Source organism: Ruditapes philippinarum, unplaced genomic scaffold, assembly GCF_026571515.1.
Source record: "Ruditapes philippinarum isolate M1 unplaced genomic scaffold, ASM2657151v2 ctg6085_1_1_1_1, whole genome shotgun sequence".
In the NCBI taxonomy this organism is placed as follows: Eukaryota; Metazoa; Mollusca; class Bivalvia; order Venerida; family Veneridae; genus Ruditapes; species Ruditapes philippinarum.
This window is the reverse complement of record NW_026859657.1, coordinates 33,703-51,820: the sequence shown is the minus strand read 5'-3', so window position 1 is coordinate 51,820 and position 18,118 is coordinate 33,703. Positions and strand designations below refer to the sequence as shown.

The 18,118-nt window shown below is 32.8% G+C and overlaps 2 protein-coding genes across 2 annotated transcripts; both read right to left on the bottom strand.

Moving 5' to 3' along the window:
• Nucleotides 1–1,117: 1,117 nt before the first annotated feature.
• On the bottom strand, nucleotides 1,118–10,520 carry LOC132757403 (uncharacterized). Its single transcript, XM_060748674.1, has 8 exons — nucleotides 8,734–10,520; nucleotides 8,076–8,146; nucleotides 7,474–7,544; nucleotides 6,657–6,769; nucleotides 5,915–6,002; nucleotides 4,749–4,850; nucleotides 4,430–4,475; nucleotides 1,118–1,718 (listed from the first exon to the last, which is right to left on the bottom strand). The coding sequence occupies exons 1-8, from the start codon at nucleotides 9,602–9,604 to the stop codon at nucleotides 1,617–1,619; spliced, it is 1,464 nt and encodes a 487-aa protein (XP_060604657.1). The 5' UTR covers nucleotides 9,605–10,520; the 3' UTR covers nucleotides 1,118–1,616.
• A 636-nt stretch (nucleotides 10,521–11,156) lies between these two features.
• On the bottom strand, nucleotides 11,157–16,369 carry LOC132757405 (uncharacterized). The gene is made up of 4 exons (XM_060748677.1): nucleotides 16,210–16,369; nucleotides 14,780–14,968; nucleotides 13,559–13,871; nucleotides 11,157–13,191 (listed from the first exon to the last, which is right to left on the bottom strand). Exons 1-4 carry the CDS (start codon nucleotides 16,223–16,225, stop codon nucleotides 12,771–12,773), a joined length of 939 nt encoding a protein of 312 aa, XP_060604660.1. The 5' UTR covers nucleotides 16,226–16,369; the 3' UTR covers nucleotides 11,157–12,770.
• Between the last annotated feature and the right edge of the window lie 1,749 nt (nucleotides 16,370–18,118).

Here is an 18,118-nt window from a genome sequence, read left to right as displayed (position 1 = left end):
TAAATTTCCGTCACATTTGTGCAGAAAATGGAGTTGTCGAAGTAATAGAAACAAGTATATTCTGGCAAGGCAACACTCATATGTCTTTGTGTGAGACATATTTTCAATATTTCAAAAACAAAAAAAACAAAAAACAAAAATGCAGACGACAAAATTTTGTCATATGAATTCGCGAACGCAATTACAATGTATATGGTAATGTTTTCGAACTAGTAACATGTGTTTTCTTATCTGTTTTATTATCATACCTTTTATCATTAGCAGAGATAACATATGATAAGTTGTGTGAATTAATCATCATCATCATCATAGTCATTATCATCATCATCGTCATCATCATCATCATAGTACATATGATTCATCCCCATAACGTGTCATAATCAATACTATAAAAATAGACATTTTATTCACTGATTCAAAGGAATCAACGTTGAACATTTGCCAAGTTTTATACATTCACACAAGAATTACAAGTTAGAAAGAAAGTGGAAACAAATTAGCTTATCTCCCGTTGACCACGGTCATATAGAACCTAACGTAAATGGCGATTACGTCCCTTTAACAGTCGATATCTTAATAAAAAGGCTAATGACGCTGATACAAAAGTCACTATCTGCTGCGCTCTGATTCTATTTCGATCTTCAGCAAAATGTCTTTCGATATGACAAATCAGCAGCACGTTTTAAGGGACTTACTTTCTGTGAAGAAATGACCACCGGTAACCGTAATGCTGTAATATCTCTTACATTTATATATCACCGGTACCAAAGGACGTAGGTGTATATACTGGACTTTTTCTAGAAACAATTCCCTGTTTATCTAACGGGGCTCTTATTTCATAAAATGAAACAGTATATAACAGTCACTGTGACTATTGTTTCACAGCCAGTTGAATCTAAATTTCCGTCACATTTGTGCAGAAAATGGAGTTGTCGAAGTAATAGAAACAAGTATATTCTGGCAAGGCAAAACTCATACGTCTTTGTGTGAGACATATTTTCAATATTTCAAAAAAAAAAAAAAAAAAAAAAATAATGCAGACGACAAAATTTTGTCATATGAATTCGCGAACGCAATTACAATGTATTTGGTAATGTTTTCGAACTAGTAACATGTGTTTTCTTATCTTTTTTATTATCATACCTTTTATCATGAGCAGATATTACTTAATGTACGTATTTCTATTCTTTTACATTGAAACATACTTATAACAAAACACTTCCAGTCGATGAAACCTAAAACAAATCGTTTGGCAAACCGCGACCTTACCAAATTTGGAAAGAGGTATGATATACCTAAAAGGAACTGAGCTGTACCATTGGCCTAGACTATTTATGACTCAATTGTTTCACAACAAATATGTGTTAAAGGTAGCAAAAACATTTTAACCAGGTCAGAAATGGACAGGACTAGTTTCAAAATTCACAACAGTAATTAATCTTTATCAATGAGGCTGAAATTGTAGCTCAAATTTGTTTCGTATCCTGTTTATAAATACTGCAAGATATATAATACAATTTAAAACAAATTATTTGAGTTACATTTGTGAACACCTAATATCCAGATAATTGAATTCATTAAAAATGTCATGCACGTGGCCAATAACCGTTGACATTTCACTTCTCGGGCAATTCAAGGATTTTTACTTTTTCTCCAGGAGAATGCATTCCAACAGCAGCATACACCCCTCCATATGTCTCTACTTCTGCATGGCCGATCTGAAATTGAAAAACGAGCAACAATCAATGTGACTACAAACACATAATGCAAAACCCATCTTTACAAGGATGTACATGTGCAATATGGCAAAAACAATATTCCAACAGAGGAAGTGAGGCAATTGATTACTTTAACAAGCTTTCTTCTCATGTAAAGATATAATTATGACAACTGATTGTTTCAGTTGATATCTTAGTGAAAAAGGATTACACATATCTTTTGCATCAATAACCTCACATGATATAACAACAACAAAAACAATAACAACAACAAACCTTAGCCAGCTAATAAAAACAACACGTTAGGTCTGTGGTTATATAGTCACGAATCATATTATTAAATAAGTAACGCATCCATAGTGTTTTGTCATGTACATAACAACGACCGAATAAATAAGAAATATCACAAGTAAAACATTTGATGATAAAAACGGTGCCAGTGTGTTGAGGATGAGAAATGTTGCACTTTCCATGTCTCAATAACAGACGCACTCAAAACGAGCCTGCAATTTCTAGTTTTAAACTTTGTTTCAATTGTTCTCGAAGTATCTCCCCTTTTCCAGACAGGAATACTAAAGTTTATTGTACTATGTGTACTATATCCAAAACCACACAAGCTCATAGTCACCGATTTGTTATATAAACACAGGAAATGACATCAACATTGATCATAAAAGCATGAACCAGTCTTATGACTGAAGACAGGTAGAGTAATATCTCATCGAAATAGTTTAAAAATTAGTAAGGTGGAGTAAACATTACTCTTACTCTACCTTTGAAAATGATTTCACGCATTCTTAAACCCTTGCATTTATTTATGTATTGTCCAAGATCAGGGTTACAATCACAGGATAGGTCGAACTCGTTAGGGAACAAAGGGAAAACAACACATGATTTGAATGAAAATCGGGCATTTATTTAAAATGCCATAAATCAGCATTATTTATACTAAATACACAAATAGATTTTATAACATAGTTTAATAAAAGATTCCCGAAAGGAACTAACTGGGAGGCAAAAACCGCCCTTACAAAGAATCAAGATGTAATAACATAAGACCTGATGTATTAACAAGAAAACAAAAGAGACTAGATCAATTTTAGAGCAAGAATAAGTAAAAAAGCATGCATCATATTTTCATGGACCCTAATCTTGGCAACATTTGAAAGAGGTGGTGGAGTTGGAGGAGGTGGTTTTATTTTTTCTTTAAAAATTTGGTAACAAACCAATGTACGCTAAAATGAACAAAGATATGGCTTATCTGTATATCTATTGGCTTAGAAAGATCACGTGTTTAAATGTAAACATCTGATTGGGTAATAGCATAATTTATGCGTCTAGCTAAATTCTGATTAACATCGCTAAGTTCCGGACGTCACAAATAGGGTCCAATGACATAAAATCTTTTATGTGGGCATAAAATATTATAGATCATGTAACATGATACAAACAAATACGATAAATAACCTTAAATTTGATTTTAAGTAGGAAAACATAAAATTTTGAACTTTAAAAAGTACATTTTTACCGACATAATATAATCAGATGTCTCTTTATTGATAAGTACACTTTAATAACAATTTCTATAAACATACAATGTAAGAGTATGTATATTATTTACATTTACTTATCTTAAAGATTTCGTATACTAACTTAAGTTACGATTTCTAATAAAGTTGTTGCAAATAAATAAATCTAAATGTTATATCTCAAAAGACTTTGAACACAAACACTGATTAATTTCTTATCATTTTAACATATTTGAGGAAAACAGTACACTTTAAACTATTTCAAACAGATAGATAAACACACGATCGTTTTGAGTATATCATACTAATTAAAATTAAGACACATACATTGTTATAAATATTTTTCAGGTCCCTCGGGATCATTGTGTCCAGCACTTTGAAGTGTTGAGAACTGAGTACCACTCAAGCCGGTGCTATGGGGCGTGGAGGATGTAGCACTTAAATATCCCTCGTGTACAGACTCAATCAAACCGAGTCTGTAATTTTCATTTAATTTTACTGTTTTTAATACTTCAGAGGGATCACTGTTTTCCAGATATTTGTTGGATTATGTTTTCTATAAATACTTTTTACTATATTATTTATTGTCATCACTTTATGCTCTGATTGCTAGTTATCTACTTAATTAACTTAAAAACAGTTACTTTCACAACTAGACATAATTGCCAAATTGCAATATAGACAAGCTACGAAGAACATATTTTTATAACTTATGTAGTTGTTAGATTTCGATTATTAGAAATATTTACAAATTGACAACACACAATATATTCATGATAATCTAGAATATCAGAAATTAGCTATATGTATCATCTGGGACATAAAAAAAGAGGGACATGCAACTGGAGATAAGTGCCATGTTATCCTCCGTATCCTCCGTCATGAAGAGTACTTTGTCCCGATTAAAAACGATGTAAGATAAGAGAAATATTAGCCAACAAAAGCAAGATTTTAATAATCCTTACATGATGTTTTGAAATTGTATCAATAAAGTGTAAAAACTATGTATATCGACCGAGCGGCTGCCAATTAGACGCCTAGCTTTAATTAGACCGGCAGTGTTGCGTGACCCGTTACATTATCTCCAAACTAAAATGCAATATAAAATGACTGACTTTTAATTCATTTATTATACTGTAGTTAATGCCATGATTTATCATTTATGTAAATATCGATATTTACCTTTCTCCCATTTCTTGTAAATTGAATTATATATGTCCTCAACATTCTGAAAAACAATAAAATTTTAACAGATACTTCATTACAAAGTCAATATCATTGACGCGTATTTTTATTACAAACTGCATTAAAACCTTCATTTCGTATCTTAAAATTTCATTTATTTGCAAAAATGTAACGTTAACATTAACATGTGTGTACATTATTTTCTTTATAAAGTTTAAGACTAATAAATATGATTGATAGTAAGTGGAATTGATTTTGTATGATAAACTGGCGGAAATCATTTTAAAAAAGATATGTCATAGTAATTTAAACAAACCCCACTTTGCAGATGCTTAATGACGTTAATTTGAACCCTATTCTGTCACCCACAATGCATTTAGGGCCAAATCTGTCTCCGACGTCACTTCCTTGATATAATCTGTAAAATCATACAATTCAAAAGTCGTAGGTTATATCTGCATATCAAATTCGTTTAGATACATTTAGGGAACATAATGGGTTTGCGACCAGCATGGATCCAGACCAGCCTGCGCATCTGCGCAATCTGATCAGGATCCATGTTGTTCGCTATCAGTTTCTCTACGTGTTATAGGGTTTGTAAGCGAACAGCATGGATCCTGATCAGACTGCGCGGATGCGCAGGCTGGTCTAGATCCATGCTGGTCGCAAACCCATTATGTTGGTTTTGTCGTGACGCGGCTCATATCATTCAATTGACATCAAATCTTAATGGCTCATATCGAATCACTATTACTCTTTCAAATGATAACGATACATGTCAACGTACTTAAGCATACAAATTTATACTTGGACATTATGATCATAGTATGTACTTATAGTCCACGTTTCATATAATAATACATAAATATACTCATATTGCAATTGAATAGACATCAGTACAAAATCACAGTGAATTGTTGGAATGCAAAAGCTCGCAAATGTACGTAATAATCACTATCAGATACTTGCATATTAAGTCGCTCAGACAAAGGCATTCTATTCTACTCATGCGATATTGTTAAACACATGCTAACATTGTAAGAAAATACATATACAAAACAAATTTACATAATTTTGCATCTTTTGAGTAATTAAAAGGACATAGATGTATTTCATTATTTTAATTAAAGGCATCTGCCAAATTATGAAGAAAAACAACATTTGGAAAATGTAAGATGTGCGAGTATATACGTTTAAACTAAAATGCGATCTAAAATATAAAATTACACGGGGCTCCCGTGACCGAGTGGTTAGGGTCGGTCTAGCCAAGGAAACGCAGGTGGTTTCACTCAGGTGCCTGCTTGTGTCTGAAATAATGTATGGAGGGGCTTTTTTATAAGATGATTAACGCACATTACATAATTGTGACGTTTTCCTACGTCCAATGTATGATGTAACAGATACTTTTGCAAATATGCTAATAGTAACGATAAAACCTGGCGAGTATTCGAACGTTGATTCAATTTTGTTTAAATGTCTTACAATCCGTCATTAGTATTATATCCTGCAGAATATTCCCCACATCCTGGCTGCTGATTTTCTGTATAATGTTTCGGCACTACACCTACAACTATGAAATAAAGGCAAGCAATTATCTGTATCGAATCGTATATACATGTATATTTCAATATACAATTTACATGTTAGTCATGAGCTCCACGATGCAGTGGAAATCTATTATCAAATTTAGAAGAAACACTGGAATAGTTTGACAATTTGATTGCAAAATATTGATATCTTTTCAAAAGGTTCTAAATTAGAGTTTTCAATGTTCATTTTTCAGTTACAAATTTACTAATAATGCAAACGGTTGTTTTGTGTTCGATTGCTTTCAAGAGTTGACTGTGATTTTTTAATATAAATAACCCTTAACATCATATCTTTTCTTATAATCCACATTTCAGATAATTCATATGGTACATATATATTGGTTAAAGGAGTATTCATGGTGAACATATTTGCACTGTACTGTACTGTATACAAAACAAGTCAGATATCATTCGACTGATGAACATCGAATAAAATATAACATCTTTAATACAAAAATATCACAATTAACAAAAACCCGTAAGTTTGAGTGTTGATATGTTACTAGTTAAAAAATCATAAGTATATGTCATATAATATTTAAAGTCTAAATAACATTCTCTTTTTGTTTCCTTGTTTAATAAAAATGCATTTTTTTCTTAATTTACGGCAAAAATAGTTGAACACATTTATATACCAATTGTACCACGCTGTCCCAAACTCACTATCTCAATTTCAAAGGAGCTGGCTCTGTAAAGAGCAATTTTATCAACAAACAAGCCAACATCGCCCCTTCCATCGTCACAATACCTGCAACGAATATCAATAACATTATAATTATATTATGACTGTAATTTAGAAGAAAACTTAAAGTTATTAAGATACAGGAAAACATTTATTGTGTATTTAAGTATCGTTATATGTTTAATATGATGTTCAATAATTAGATCTAGTTAGCAAAATTTATAGTTTATCAGTCTTCTTCCAGTTCATTACTACTGCTTTAATCTTTAACATCTTTATTTGATCATTGATCTCATTATTATTGTGATTTACATGTCATTTAACATGACCCTTGATTTGAAATACAAGTGATTCTATAAAATACATGTATACATATTTTCTTTAAAATCTTCCATGATCAATATACTTAAGATTTACTGTTACAGTTGAATATTTTCTTATTCATTATAATTTTTTTTCAAATTTTAAAGTGTTCCATTTTTTTCTTTCTTACTAACTAATTGTTATAAAGATATTTTTCGACGTTGTCACTTTAAATATGAACATGTCTTATATCAAGAACTTTTGGTGTAATGAATGACAATATAATCTTGTTTTTGACAGAAATAAATTATACTTAATAAATATTTCAGTAAATGGATTATATTCTGGGAATCTCTGTGTGCTTATAGATGCAAATACTTTTAGATGTGACATTACAATATGACTTGGTTGCCATTAACTTTATAATGTCCATTGAGAAAATGATTAATTAAGTTGTATTAACGTACGTCAAACAATCTTCTTCCACGGTAATATTTCTGCAAATCAATTGTCTTTCTTGTAAAAGTTGTGTTTTCGGCTGAAAACCGATATAAAAAGCAGAAGATATAGTTTAAGATTGTTTACTTTTTACTAATTATTTTCATATTTTGGGTACGTAAAACCGTATGACTAAATGTCGTAGGGTGACTTAACACCTTTACTTGCATGAAAGGGCACCCGAGTATAAACCACCGACGTTCTGTTAGCGGGCTGGATAGCTGTCTCACATGAAAGAATCCACAGCGGGATTTGAACCTACATTGGTGTGGAGTAAGTGGTTTTATGTCAACGATATCTACCGCTTGGCCACGGGCGCCCCTTCTATTCATAATTAAAATGCCTATGTAAAATAGCTTATGTAATTGTCAACAAACTTTTATCTAGCATCAATATTCATTTAGACCTTCTATGTATCGTTATCAAAAAGTAAAACATTCAATCAACGGGATATGAAGAAAGAAAACAACATTTTAACAATATCGTGACACCACTATCTACTACTGGATATCTAAATAATTATGATATTGCCAATATATTGTGTATAATTGGAAACATTTCTTAAAGTTACCTTAGCTTGTGGAAGTGAATCTGATGATTTAAAAGTTTCTTCTATTTGTTCGTCTTTGGAAATCTTGTCTTCTTTAAAAATATAAGATAATGAATGAAGAAATCCATTTGCTTTCTTTGCGAATGGTTAAACAGAATTTTTTTATCATTCATGAAATAAACATGATGGTGATTTGTGACGAGTGGTAAATGTTGCTCAAACCCAGTCGTTTTGCTCCTAATTTCTTCCGGCTGCATTCTTTTTTGCAATGGTGTTTAGAGTGAGTACATGTAACGCAAAGCTTACACATGCCCAACAATTTTGAAAAGAGATCTTTGAAATTATAGAATATTCAAAAGACTGTTATAAAGATATAAACCCGAAACTGTAACAGCGCCATAAGAAGAAAATGTCGAGAAATTACAATACAATGTGAATATTTATGATACACATTAACTTATATGTAGATATGATACAGTATAAATTGCTGACAAAATGTTTTTAACACTGGTGTCCTACAGTTTTTTTTATATAAGGTTCTACTCTTTTGAGACATTATCTGCTACAGGACCACAGCATTGAAATCATTAACAAAATTGTACGATTCGACAAGTAGGGATATCTAATATATATAACATGATATCAAACACCATCCTCTCCTTTTTGATAAATTTCTCACCTGTTTTATTTTCCTGCGTCTTATTCTTTATCCAACCAAGTTGTCCGATACCTTTTGTAAAGCTCATAAGGTCATTATTCTTTATTAGCTCATAAACCTCAATTTTATTTCTATGTTTGATGTCACCTAGTTGCTCCTTCAAGCGGTCAAGCTTATGTTTCTGCAACACCGAACAAACAAAAAGCTGGTTAGGCTCCTTCATCTTTGGCTCAATTAACTCAGATAGGCAATTTAATTCACCAATAAGACTTTTCGTTTCAACTGCTAAATTGTCCATTCTCAAAATGTCCGTTGCCTTAATGGTGTCGCTTTTCTCAATTAAAAACTTCGACATTTTATTGACATGAGAAATTATTTCTTCTCTAAAAACGTTAACATCTTGTAAAAATTGTTCATTTATATCATCGGCTTGAATTTTGTTATTCTCGATTGATGCCATTAGTTGTTTTGCTTCCTTTTGACACATTGCAGGTCCTTTGATAAAGGCTTGACATTCGCTACTGTCTTTAAACGCTTTAGCCTTGTCCTCAATGTACTCAACATTGCAAGTTTTGTGCTCAAGAATCATGCAATCCCCACAACCAACTTGCTCGTGTTTAACGCAATAAAACTTTACTACCTCATTTAAGTGTGTATCACATTTTTCTAAATCACCCCTTTGAACCCGCTTTGTAGGTACCTCGTTAAAATAAGCCAGAGTATGACCACGATTTAGCTTATACATTGTGTGTGTTTCAAAACAACGAGTACACATATACTCTTCACAGTCAGTGCAATATCCATTAGGTTGAGAACATATTTTTCTTGCTTCACAAGGTTTACAAGAAAACCCGTAATGTTTATCAAGATCCTTTTTTCCTGGTACCTCCATATTTAAAGTGTTGTTTAACTATATATTATTTTTACGCTTTACAAACCAGTCTAGTAGTAAATATCGAGTTATCTCCAAAAATATAAACTACTCCATCCGATGGTTGACTGTTGTATATTTAACAATATCACCAAAGCGTGAACATCGTAATCACAAGGGGAAATCTATTGCAAACATATGGAAAGGATGTGTATATAGTTGCTTTTTAACTTATAACCGATATCAACAGAATGACTGAGGCATATCAAAACTTGACATGTTCGTCTTTTAATCTGAGCAATAACCATTTATCATTCCCAGGAATATGTTTGAAATATCTACAGCTGACTGTCGCATAAGTAGAATTTGCTTCAACCGGCAGGCTTAAGTTGTTTAAAGTATAAATTGTTTAAAGAGTAGGTCGACTTATCTGTTAATGTATGCAAAATAGGCAGCATGATAGTTTTGAGGAAAACACAATCTGCTGATTACATCACTTTGGATGCATCTTAAAAGATGTTTTTTTTCAAACAAGACAAACCTCCCATAACCTACATGCCATTCTTATTTTTAAAATACAATAAAAAAGTAACAACAATGATTTTTTAGCATTTCTGTTTTAAAGTATCCTCAAACTATAGACCTTATATAATTTTATCTGATTAAAAATTTGATTAATACTGTTTACGGCGATTCACGGCAATTCACGCTAACTTTGAATCATACCCCCACCCCCTGGAAAACTAGCAATATGCTAAAACCCTCTATGGAATTTGCATTTCTCCTCTCCTTTAACCCCATTTCCCCTCCTGTTTATTAAATACTTGATCCGTGCCTGCCATTTGTGTTATTATAAGAATACTTGTGATTCTAATCTGGAAGTTAGTATCGTTGCAATCTTGTCTAGCGGAAAAGTTGTATTCACACAGAGGAATTGTCTTTTTTTGTCAATATTTTAGAATTCACTGTACCATCCTGTTATGGTCGTACTTTTATAGACAATAGAAAACGGCCTAGAGCTTAGATTGAAGACGTAGGAAGTATAAATATGCGGCTTTATAGATCTTACTGATGTTCATGCAGTGCCCAATAACTATAGCTTTCTTTCCCATAAATTTGGAGTTATTGCTCTTTGTTTTGTTCTTTTAATCTGACTTTTGTCCGGAGCATAACTCAAAGGATTTAACAGGAAACTTCGTAGGTTGATTCATCCTAAAGAAAATGCAGGCGCCCGAGAATCGTATGTTTTTTCCCATTATTCTAGAGTTATTGTCCTATGCAATGTTTCATAGTTATTCGCACAATTTTATTTTCCTGATTAAGTAAATGCATTTCTGTATTTCGAAATAGCATGATCCCACGAATCAGTTCCCTCTTAATAAAGAGCAATGCAGTGTGTTGATACTCCATGACAGTTGCAGGAAGTTTTAACTATAACAGCATATAGTGGGATTTTTTTTGTATGTTGAAGCAGTTGATTACTTAGAACTTCAAACTCTTATACTCTTCTCATGTATTTCTCTATCATAGAATTCAAATCGCTGACTTCTTAAAATATAATATAAACTCTGCATAAATATTAACGTTTATTTAATAATATGAGCAAAAGAAATACAACATTTACGTTATCATACTTGTCATCCTTTGATGTGGAATTATGAATAACATATACATGTATAACATACATATGTTCTGGTACATCGACAAAATGATAATTACAAAATACTCTTGGACGATGATACCGAAATCAATGTATAAGTTTACAGTACGCAGAAGTGAAACTGTACCGTAAAATAAGATTTAATGCATTCCTTGTTTGTATCACAATTTGTATCAGCATAATTTCAATTTAATTTTGAGTACATTTTTTTATCATCCATTGCAGATTTTTCTATTTTAAAAATCCTGTAACTCAATATATTTTATGGTTTGATATCATAAATGTGATGCTCAAATGAAGATTTATCGATTTTGTAAGTTCCAAAAGCGTTATTTGCAAAGAATTTGTTACTGAATTTACATTTCATGTGAATAAAGGGAGGTAATTAGAAATTTATTTCCGATAAAGTCTAAGCCAAATGTTTCAATAAGAAATGAATGCATACATTTTAATGATTGCTTACAATGTGCATAAACATTTGCAGTACATATTGAACATATTCTTGGATGTTTGGAAATTGTTTTAGAAGAATAATTATATACATATCTAAAATTTCACTTAAGTGTTGTAACATCCTAAATTACTACGTACATGATTGTTAGGAGCTAGACTTGATCAATGTAAAAAAATCAAATTTTATGTTAAAGGCTTTTGACCTTAGTGGAGTTAGTTTAATGATCTTTTGAATAATCTTTTACGGGACTACATAGACCGTCACATAATCACAAGATTTAAGCCATATAACATGAAAGTAATATTGGTATTATGTCATTATTTACAACATCAACACAACAAAGAAATTAAAAAGTAAAATGTCGTTAAATAACATAATATAAAATTTCAAATTGGACCTATACCATTTTACACAAACCATTGCATTACATATAGTTTATCGTTGGCAAATGTGTCATTAATAGCAACTTATAGTGGCCACATTTCACTAAGTTATATGGTTGGCATTCTGTCATTAATAGCAACTTATAGTGACCACATTTCACTAAGTTATATGGTTGGCATTATGTCATTAATAGCAACGTTATTACTACAGTGCACTAAGTTTTACCGTTCACATTACGTCATTTAAAGCAACATAGTAACTAAATTACACTTAAGTTAACATTGGCATTATGTCATTAATAGCAACGTATTTCACTAAGTTATAATCGATGGCATCATAGCATAAATAGCTACATAGTTACTTCATTTCACTAAGTTATATCTTTGGCATTGTATCATTAATAGCAACATGCTCATACTTAAGTTTATTATTTGCATTGTATCTTTTATAAAAATAGCATTAATACATAATGTGATAATCTTGACAAAAATTACTTCAGAAATATTACATTTATCGCAACCATGACAAACATGTAAAGTGTTAATTGTTATTTCAACAAATTTGCCAACTATAATTTCATCAAAACTGGTAAACAGGAAAAAACATATCCATTTGTGATAGTCCTGCAGCAGCAGACCGAGTGGAAATTTAAGTCACATAAAGTATAATGAGTTGGAATCATATATTGTTTATATGTTTTCAGTGTATGGTGGTGGAGAACCAACGGGCGTTTCTGAACTTTCAGAAAACCTAACATCGGTTGATGCTTCGTTCGTCGAGTCAGACGCAGGGCGGTTCGTCCCCTCAGTTTCTTCATATGAAGGGGGTGGAACACTTTCGGCATCATAAGGTGGAGGTTCCGGTGGGTTCTCAAGAGCACTGTACGGATTTCTTAATTGGTGAATTCTGAAGATCCGACGGACAATTATGAATACACCTGTAGTGTCGTTTTCTGATTCATTACGAGATTCTTCGGTGCGAGTCTGGGAAGGGGTCACAGGCATGCGTTGTTCACCAGCCGCCCTTGTTCGAGTCGTAGGAGTCACATGTTCCGACAGCCGCCGGATTCTTTGGTGGCGTACTCTGTAGCTGGAGCGAGCAGCAAAATACCTTTAAAAGAAGTATCCATATTCATTTTTATACAAAATTAACAAAAATGTCCTAAATGGATCTCGTAACTTAATTTACATATGGGGTTGCATATCTCCCTTGTACAAACATTAAAATGTTCAGTACGAGGGCTTTTTATACAGCAGTTAAGACACAAAAATGCAATATAAATATAAGATCCGCTTTTGACATATATTATTATTTAGTTTACTTGGCGGGATCAATTGAATTCATCTTTTTTTATGTACAATGTATGTATCAAAATAAATTCCTATTCACCAAAGGCATGAACTTGTAAGACCCTGCCGTAGGAACTTAGGGTATTCACCATGATGCTTTATTTAGAAAAGAAAAAACATTTGTATACCTTATAAATACTGAGATTATAGTCAAAACAAATACTCCAGCCACGACAAGACCTGGAATGGCGGCAGAATTGGTGCTGTCAAAAGTTGAGCTGCTGCTATTGTCACTGAAATCGTCATAGTTGAAAGGTTTTAACGTCGGTACTTCGACGTTAGGAATATCGAAGTCTATAGGCTTGAATGTCGTCGGTACATCGACGTTAGGAATATCGAAGTCTATAGGCTTGAATGTAGGCATGGTTTTGTAAATATCATCGTAGTTCCAACGAAAATTAGGATCTATGCCAACATATTTCTTTGTAGTTGATACAATATCTAAAAATAGATTCATATTAAAAATCAAAATTTTCGAGACAAATAGAATGTCAATAAATAAGTCTAGAGATTCCAGTGAAGTCTGCAATTCAAATCAAACATATATAATTTTTATTGCCTTAGCAATCGTTTAACAATCATTTGAGCCGCGTCACGACAAAACCAACATAATGTGTTTGCGACCAGCATGGATCCAGACCAGCCTGCGCATCCGCGCAGTCTCATCAGGATCCATGCTGTTCGCTCACCAACTCTATAACAAGTAGAGAAACTGATAGCGAACAGCATGGATCCTGATCAGACTGCGCATCCGGATCAGGATCCATTTTGTTCGCTTACATACTCTATGACAAGTAGAGAAACTGTTAGCGAACAGCGCAGGCTGGTCTGGATCCATGCTGGTCTCAAACCTATTGTTGGTTTTGTCATGGCGCGGCTCATATAAATAGAGCAACAACGATGGATTTGTCAGGAATATAAATTATTTTTCAACATGAAGCCAAGGGCCGCAATAGAATCAACACTTTATACATTTTAAAGTTATTTTACCTTATTAATATATAAATGATACATTTTATTTGAATCATTGCCAAAACACTTTCTTTTCATTTCTGTCCTTTGTAAAATAAAAGCAGAATAATAGAAATCAGTTCGTACAGGGATCTGATCATATATAGTACTCGTATGGCTTTAATCTTTAAATAAAATATAAGAGATAATAAAAATAACTTTTTTTAAGAAATAAAAAAGATAGCATTTCTGAGGCATATTGGGCCTTTAATAGTTAATACATAAACCATATACAACGTAGTTTTCAAAGTTAAAAAAAATGATATATATATAAGACTAGATGCTCGACGAATTGTTTTATTTTTACAATCAGCTGACTACTAGTATCTGAATTTTACCTGGCTTTATGCACGGAGTTTTGCCAGTTGTTGTCACCCATTGACCGGAAATGACATCACAATTTACATGTCTTATCATGTCTGCATGTTTGTATGGTTGGAAACATAAATATGTACAATCTCTTTGGCAATTACCAGAATCCAAAACCATTCCATGAGGCAGGTTGCGACAACGCATCTTTGGTCGAGCTACAATTTTTATATGTTGTCATATTAAGCTATGGATCATTTTGGAAAAATTATATATTGATTGTAATTAATAAAAAAAACTGTAATAAAAATAATCAACCTCCAAATCACGGAGAATTACGGTGACAGAAAGGTGACATCTGTGTGGGTTTTTATTTATTTCGTGCGCACGAGATAGTATGTCGTGGCCACGAGTTACTAAGTGGTGCGCATGAGATACTTTGTCGTGGCCACGAGTAACTAAGTCGACTAAGTAACTTGTGGCCACGACATAGTACATATCTCGTGTGCACGAGATAAATTAAAACACATGTCACCTTTGTGTCATTGTACATTTCTAAATGGCTTGGAAGAGAATAACGTTTTTTGATTATATATCCTACATTATTTTTAAACATGTCACTTTAAGATTTTAACAAATAAGTGAAAAGTTTACACAAATTCTTGAGATTTATTTACAACCTGTGTCAAAAGATAACAATTAGGTAAACATCAAATATTTATTAAGTGGTTACTCACTATCTTAACTAAACGTGTCGGAAACGAAAACCTACTAAATGTAACAATATTTCTATTTAAATAGTGTAGTTTAACCCATGAAAGGTACACGGAAAAGAAAGTCATTCCTACATCCTGTTTTGCTTAAACTTAACATATCATTAAAGGTACATTTGTATTATATGCATTTGTATATGCATGCATGTTCATATGTCCTTTATTTTAAAGTAGTTTATGACATTGTAAATTTCAAATAATTGTACATACTTATAATCGTTAAAACATAAATATATAGCAATGGAAGATTTAACAAAAAGGCTGCTAGCGGCTGAAGATTCCAACAATGTGACAGTGCAGACGACAAGTATCACGTGACAGTGCAGACAGTTATCACGTGACAGTGCAGACTATTATCACGTGACAGTGCAGACAATTATCCATACCGACGGTTCGTTTTTTTTAAATCAGTTTATATTGTGAAAAATATCCCTTGAAATATGGAATGGTTTTGTCCAGATTAAAATATGGCCAAGTCATTTTAAGACATTTTGGGTGGCGAGGGTTAAAAACGTATACAACTACACTGACCCTTATATGGTGAAAATAAACGGCAATGTTCTTTTGTTTATATAATCATATGAAAATGCTATGATATTTGAAACTATATATTTAAACCTACCAAGCATATTTAAAATAAAAGCGATGAAACATTTAATTATCTAAATTAAATTATTAAACTTTACCAGTATAAATATCCATCTTTACACTGATTTATAAAACTTGAATCATAATATTATCCAATCCTTTCAAAATGGCGGTCTGAAATGTTTACTGAAATTTGACAAGGAAGTATAAAAGGCGTTCATGCATGACAAAGATTATTGTTTACTGCATTGGTAAAAATGTTTAAATCACGCGAGAAATATAGCTTAAACAGGATCACATTCAATTAAGTAAAACATTTATAAACAGGATAAAAATAAACTTATTCATACAAACTTGTTTGGCATACATTGCAGGTAGCGCATTGGTATGCAGCTAGCAAATAAATAAATAAACAGATAAACAAATGAATAAACAAATGAATAAATTAAACGATCCTCTATGTGGATATCATTTTGCAGAACATACTGTACACAAAGTATTTGTAACTACATCATTTGTTGTGGTAACATGTGTTATTGAATGTATGTGCATGTATAAGTAAAGTTGTTTTTAAAATGTACTTTCGGAAATAGGGCATGTCACTTAATCACTTGAAATGACCTTAAACAGTAATTTGAAGACAATGTTAGCACAAATTACAGGCATATTTGACTAACGTAATGGCTATAGCAGTTCGGGCACTTTCTTTTCTTTTTAAATCAACAAATTGAGTCGGGGTTTGGGTGTGTGTGGGCGGGGGTACTCATAGTAGCTAGACTTACTAATTTTGTAAAGTTAAAATACTATGTTATACAATACAATTTTTGTTTTGTTTTTGTTTTGTTTTTTAATAAATCGTTTCAAATAACTGTCAAATCAAAAGAAATAAGAGGGAAAACGAAATTTGCTGATGCTTAAATAGGAAACCCGCAATCGACTTTAGAAACAAACGTCACTGCCGGTTATAAATAGCTATCAGTGACATATACGAATATGGTGGCTGAGTATCAACATGTTAAAATAGCGGATGCTGATCGAAAACACGCTTTAGAAGGGACCAAAAGTCGAGATTAAATTGTTATACGACGGGGCCGCATGCAAAATATTTATTGTAATAGGGCGCTAATGAGCGCCCCGCCGAATTATTCTTATCAAGGTCGACTTTTCGTAGCTTAAGGTCTTCAGCGTACCCGTTTATATAAGCCAGAACTAGACTTTTCGCTACGCACCACTGCTAATTATCGTGTTTTTGTCGCGGGCCCGCCGTTTTAGTAGTTAAAATCTCGCATCGCCAAGCTATTTAGCGTGTTTTCTATAAATGCCATATAAAATATATTTTATGACTATATTGATAAATGCCAGACGCTTATTAGCGGGTCGCAATTTAATAAATAAAAAGGCGCCTAGAGGGGCCGCGGAACGAGATTTAGGAAATAAAACGGCGAGGGCGCGGAGCAAAGCACACTGATTAGCGGAGGTGCGGGGCAAAGTTTAATAAATAAAACGTTACCCCACAGGGCACGGGGCGGATTCAAAAAAAAACAAAAAACGGCGAGGACGCGGAGCGAAAACACGCTTATTAGCGGGGACGCGAAACTAAGTTTAATGAATTTTTTATTTAAAATGGCGGGGCGCAGAACAAAAACACTCTATTTCCTACTTAATTTCAATGAAGATTATTGGTCCAAATTTAAAAGGATGACTTCAAACCACTTGCCCCTGACTGGTGTGGGTTCGAATCCCGCCAGGGGCCATCTTTCCTGGATTCTTTCATGTGAGGAAGCTATCCAGCTAGCAAACAGATCGTCGGTGGTTCTACTCAGGTGCCCGTTCGTACCTGAAATAATGCACGGAAGGGCATCTGAGGTCTTCCTCTACCAGTAAAGCTGGAACGTCGCAATACTATACTTTACAAACCTATACTGTGTCGAAGTGATGTAAAAACCCGATTAAACAAACAAACAAACAAACTTAAAAGTTATCACTCTTACAAAATGACCACTTCAC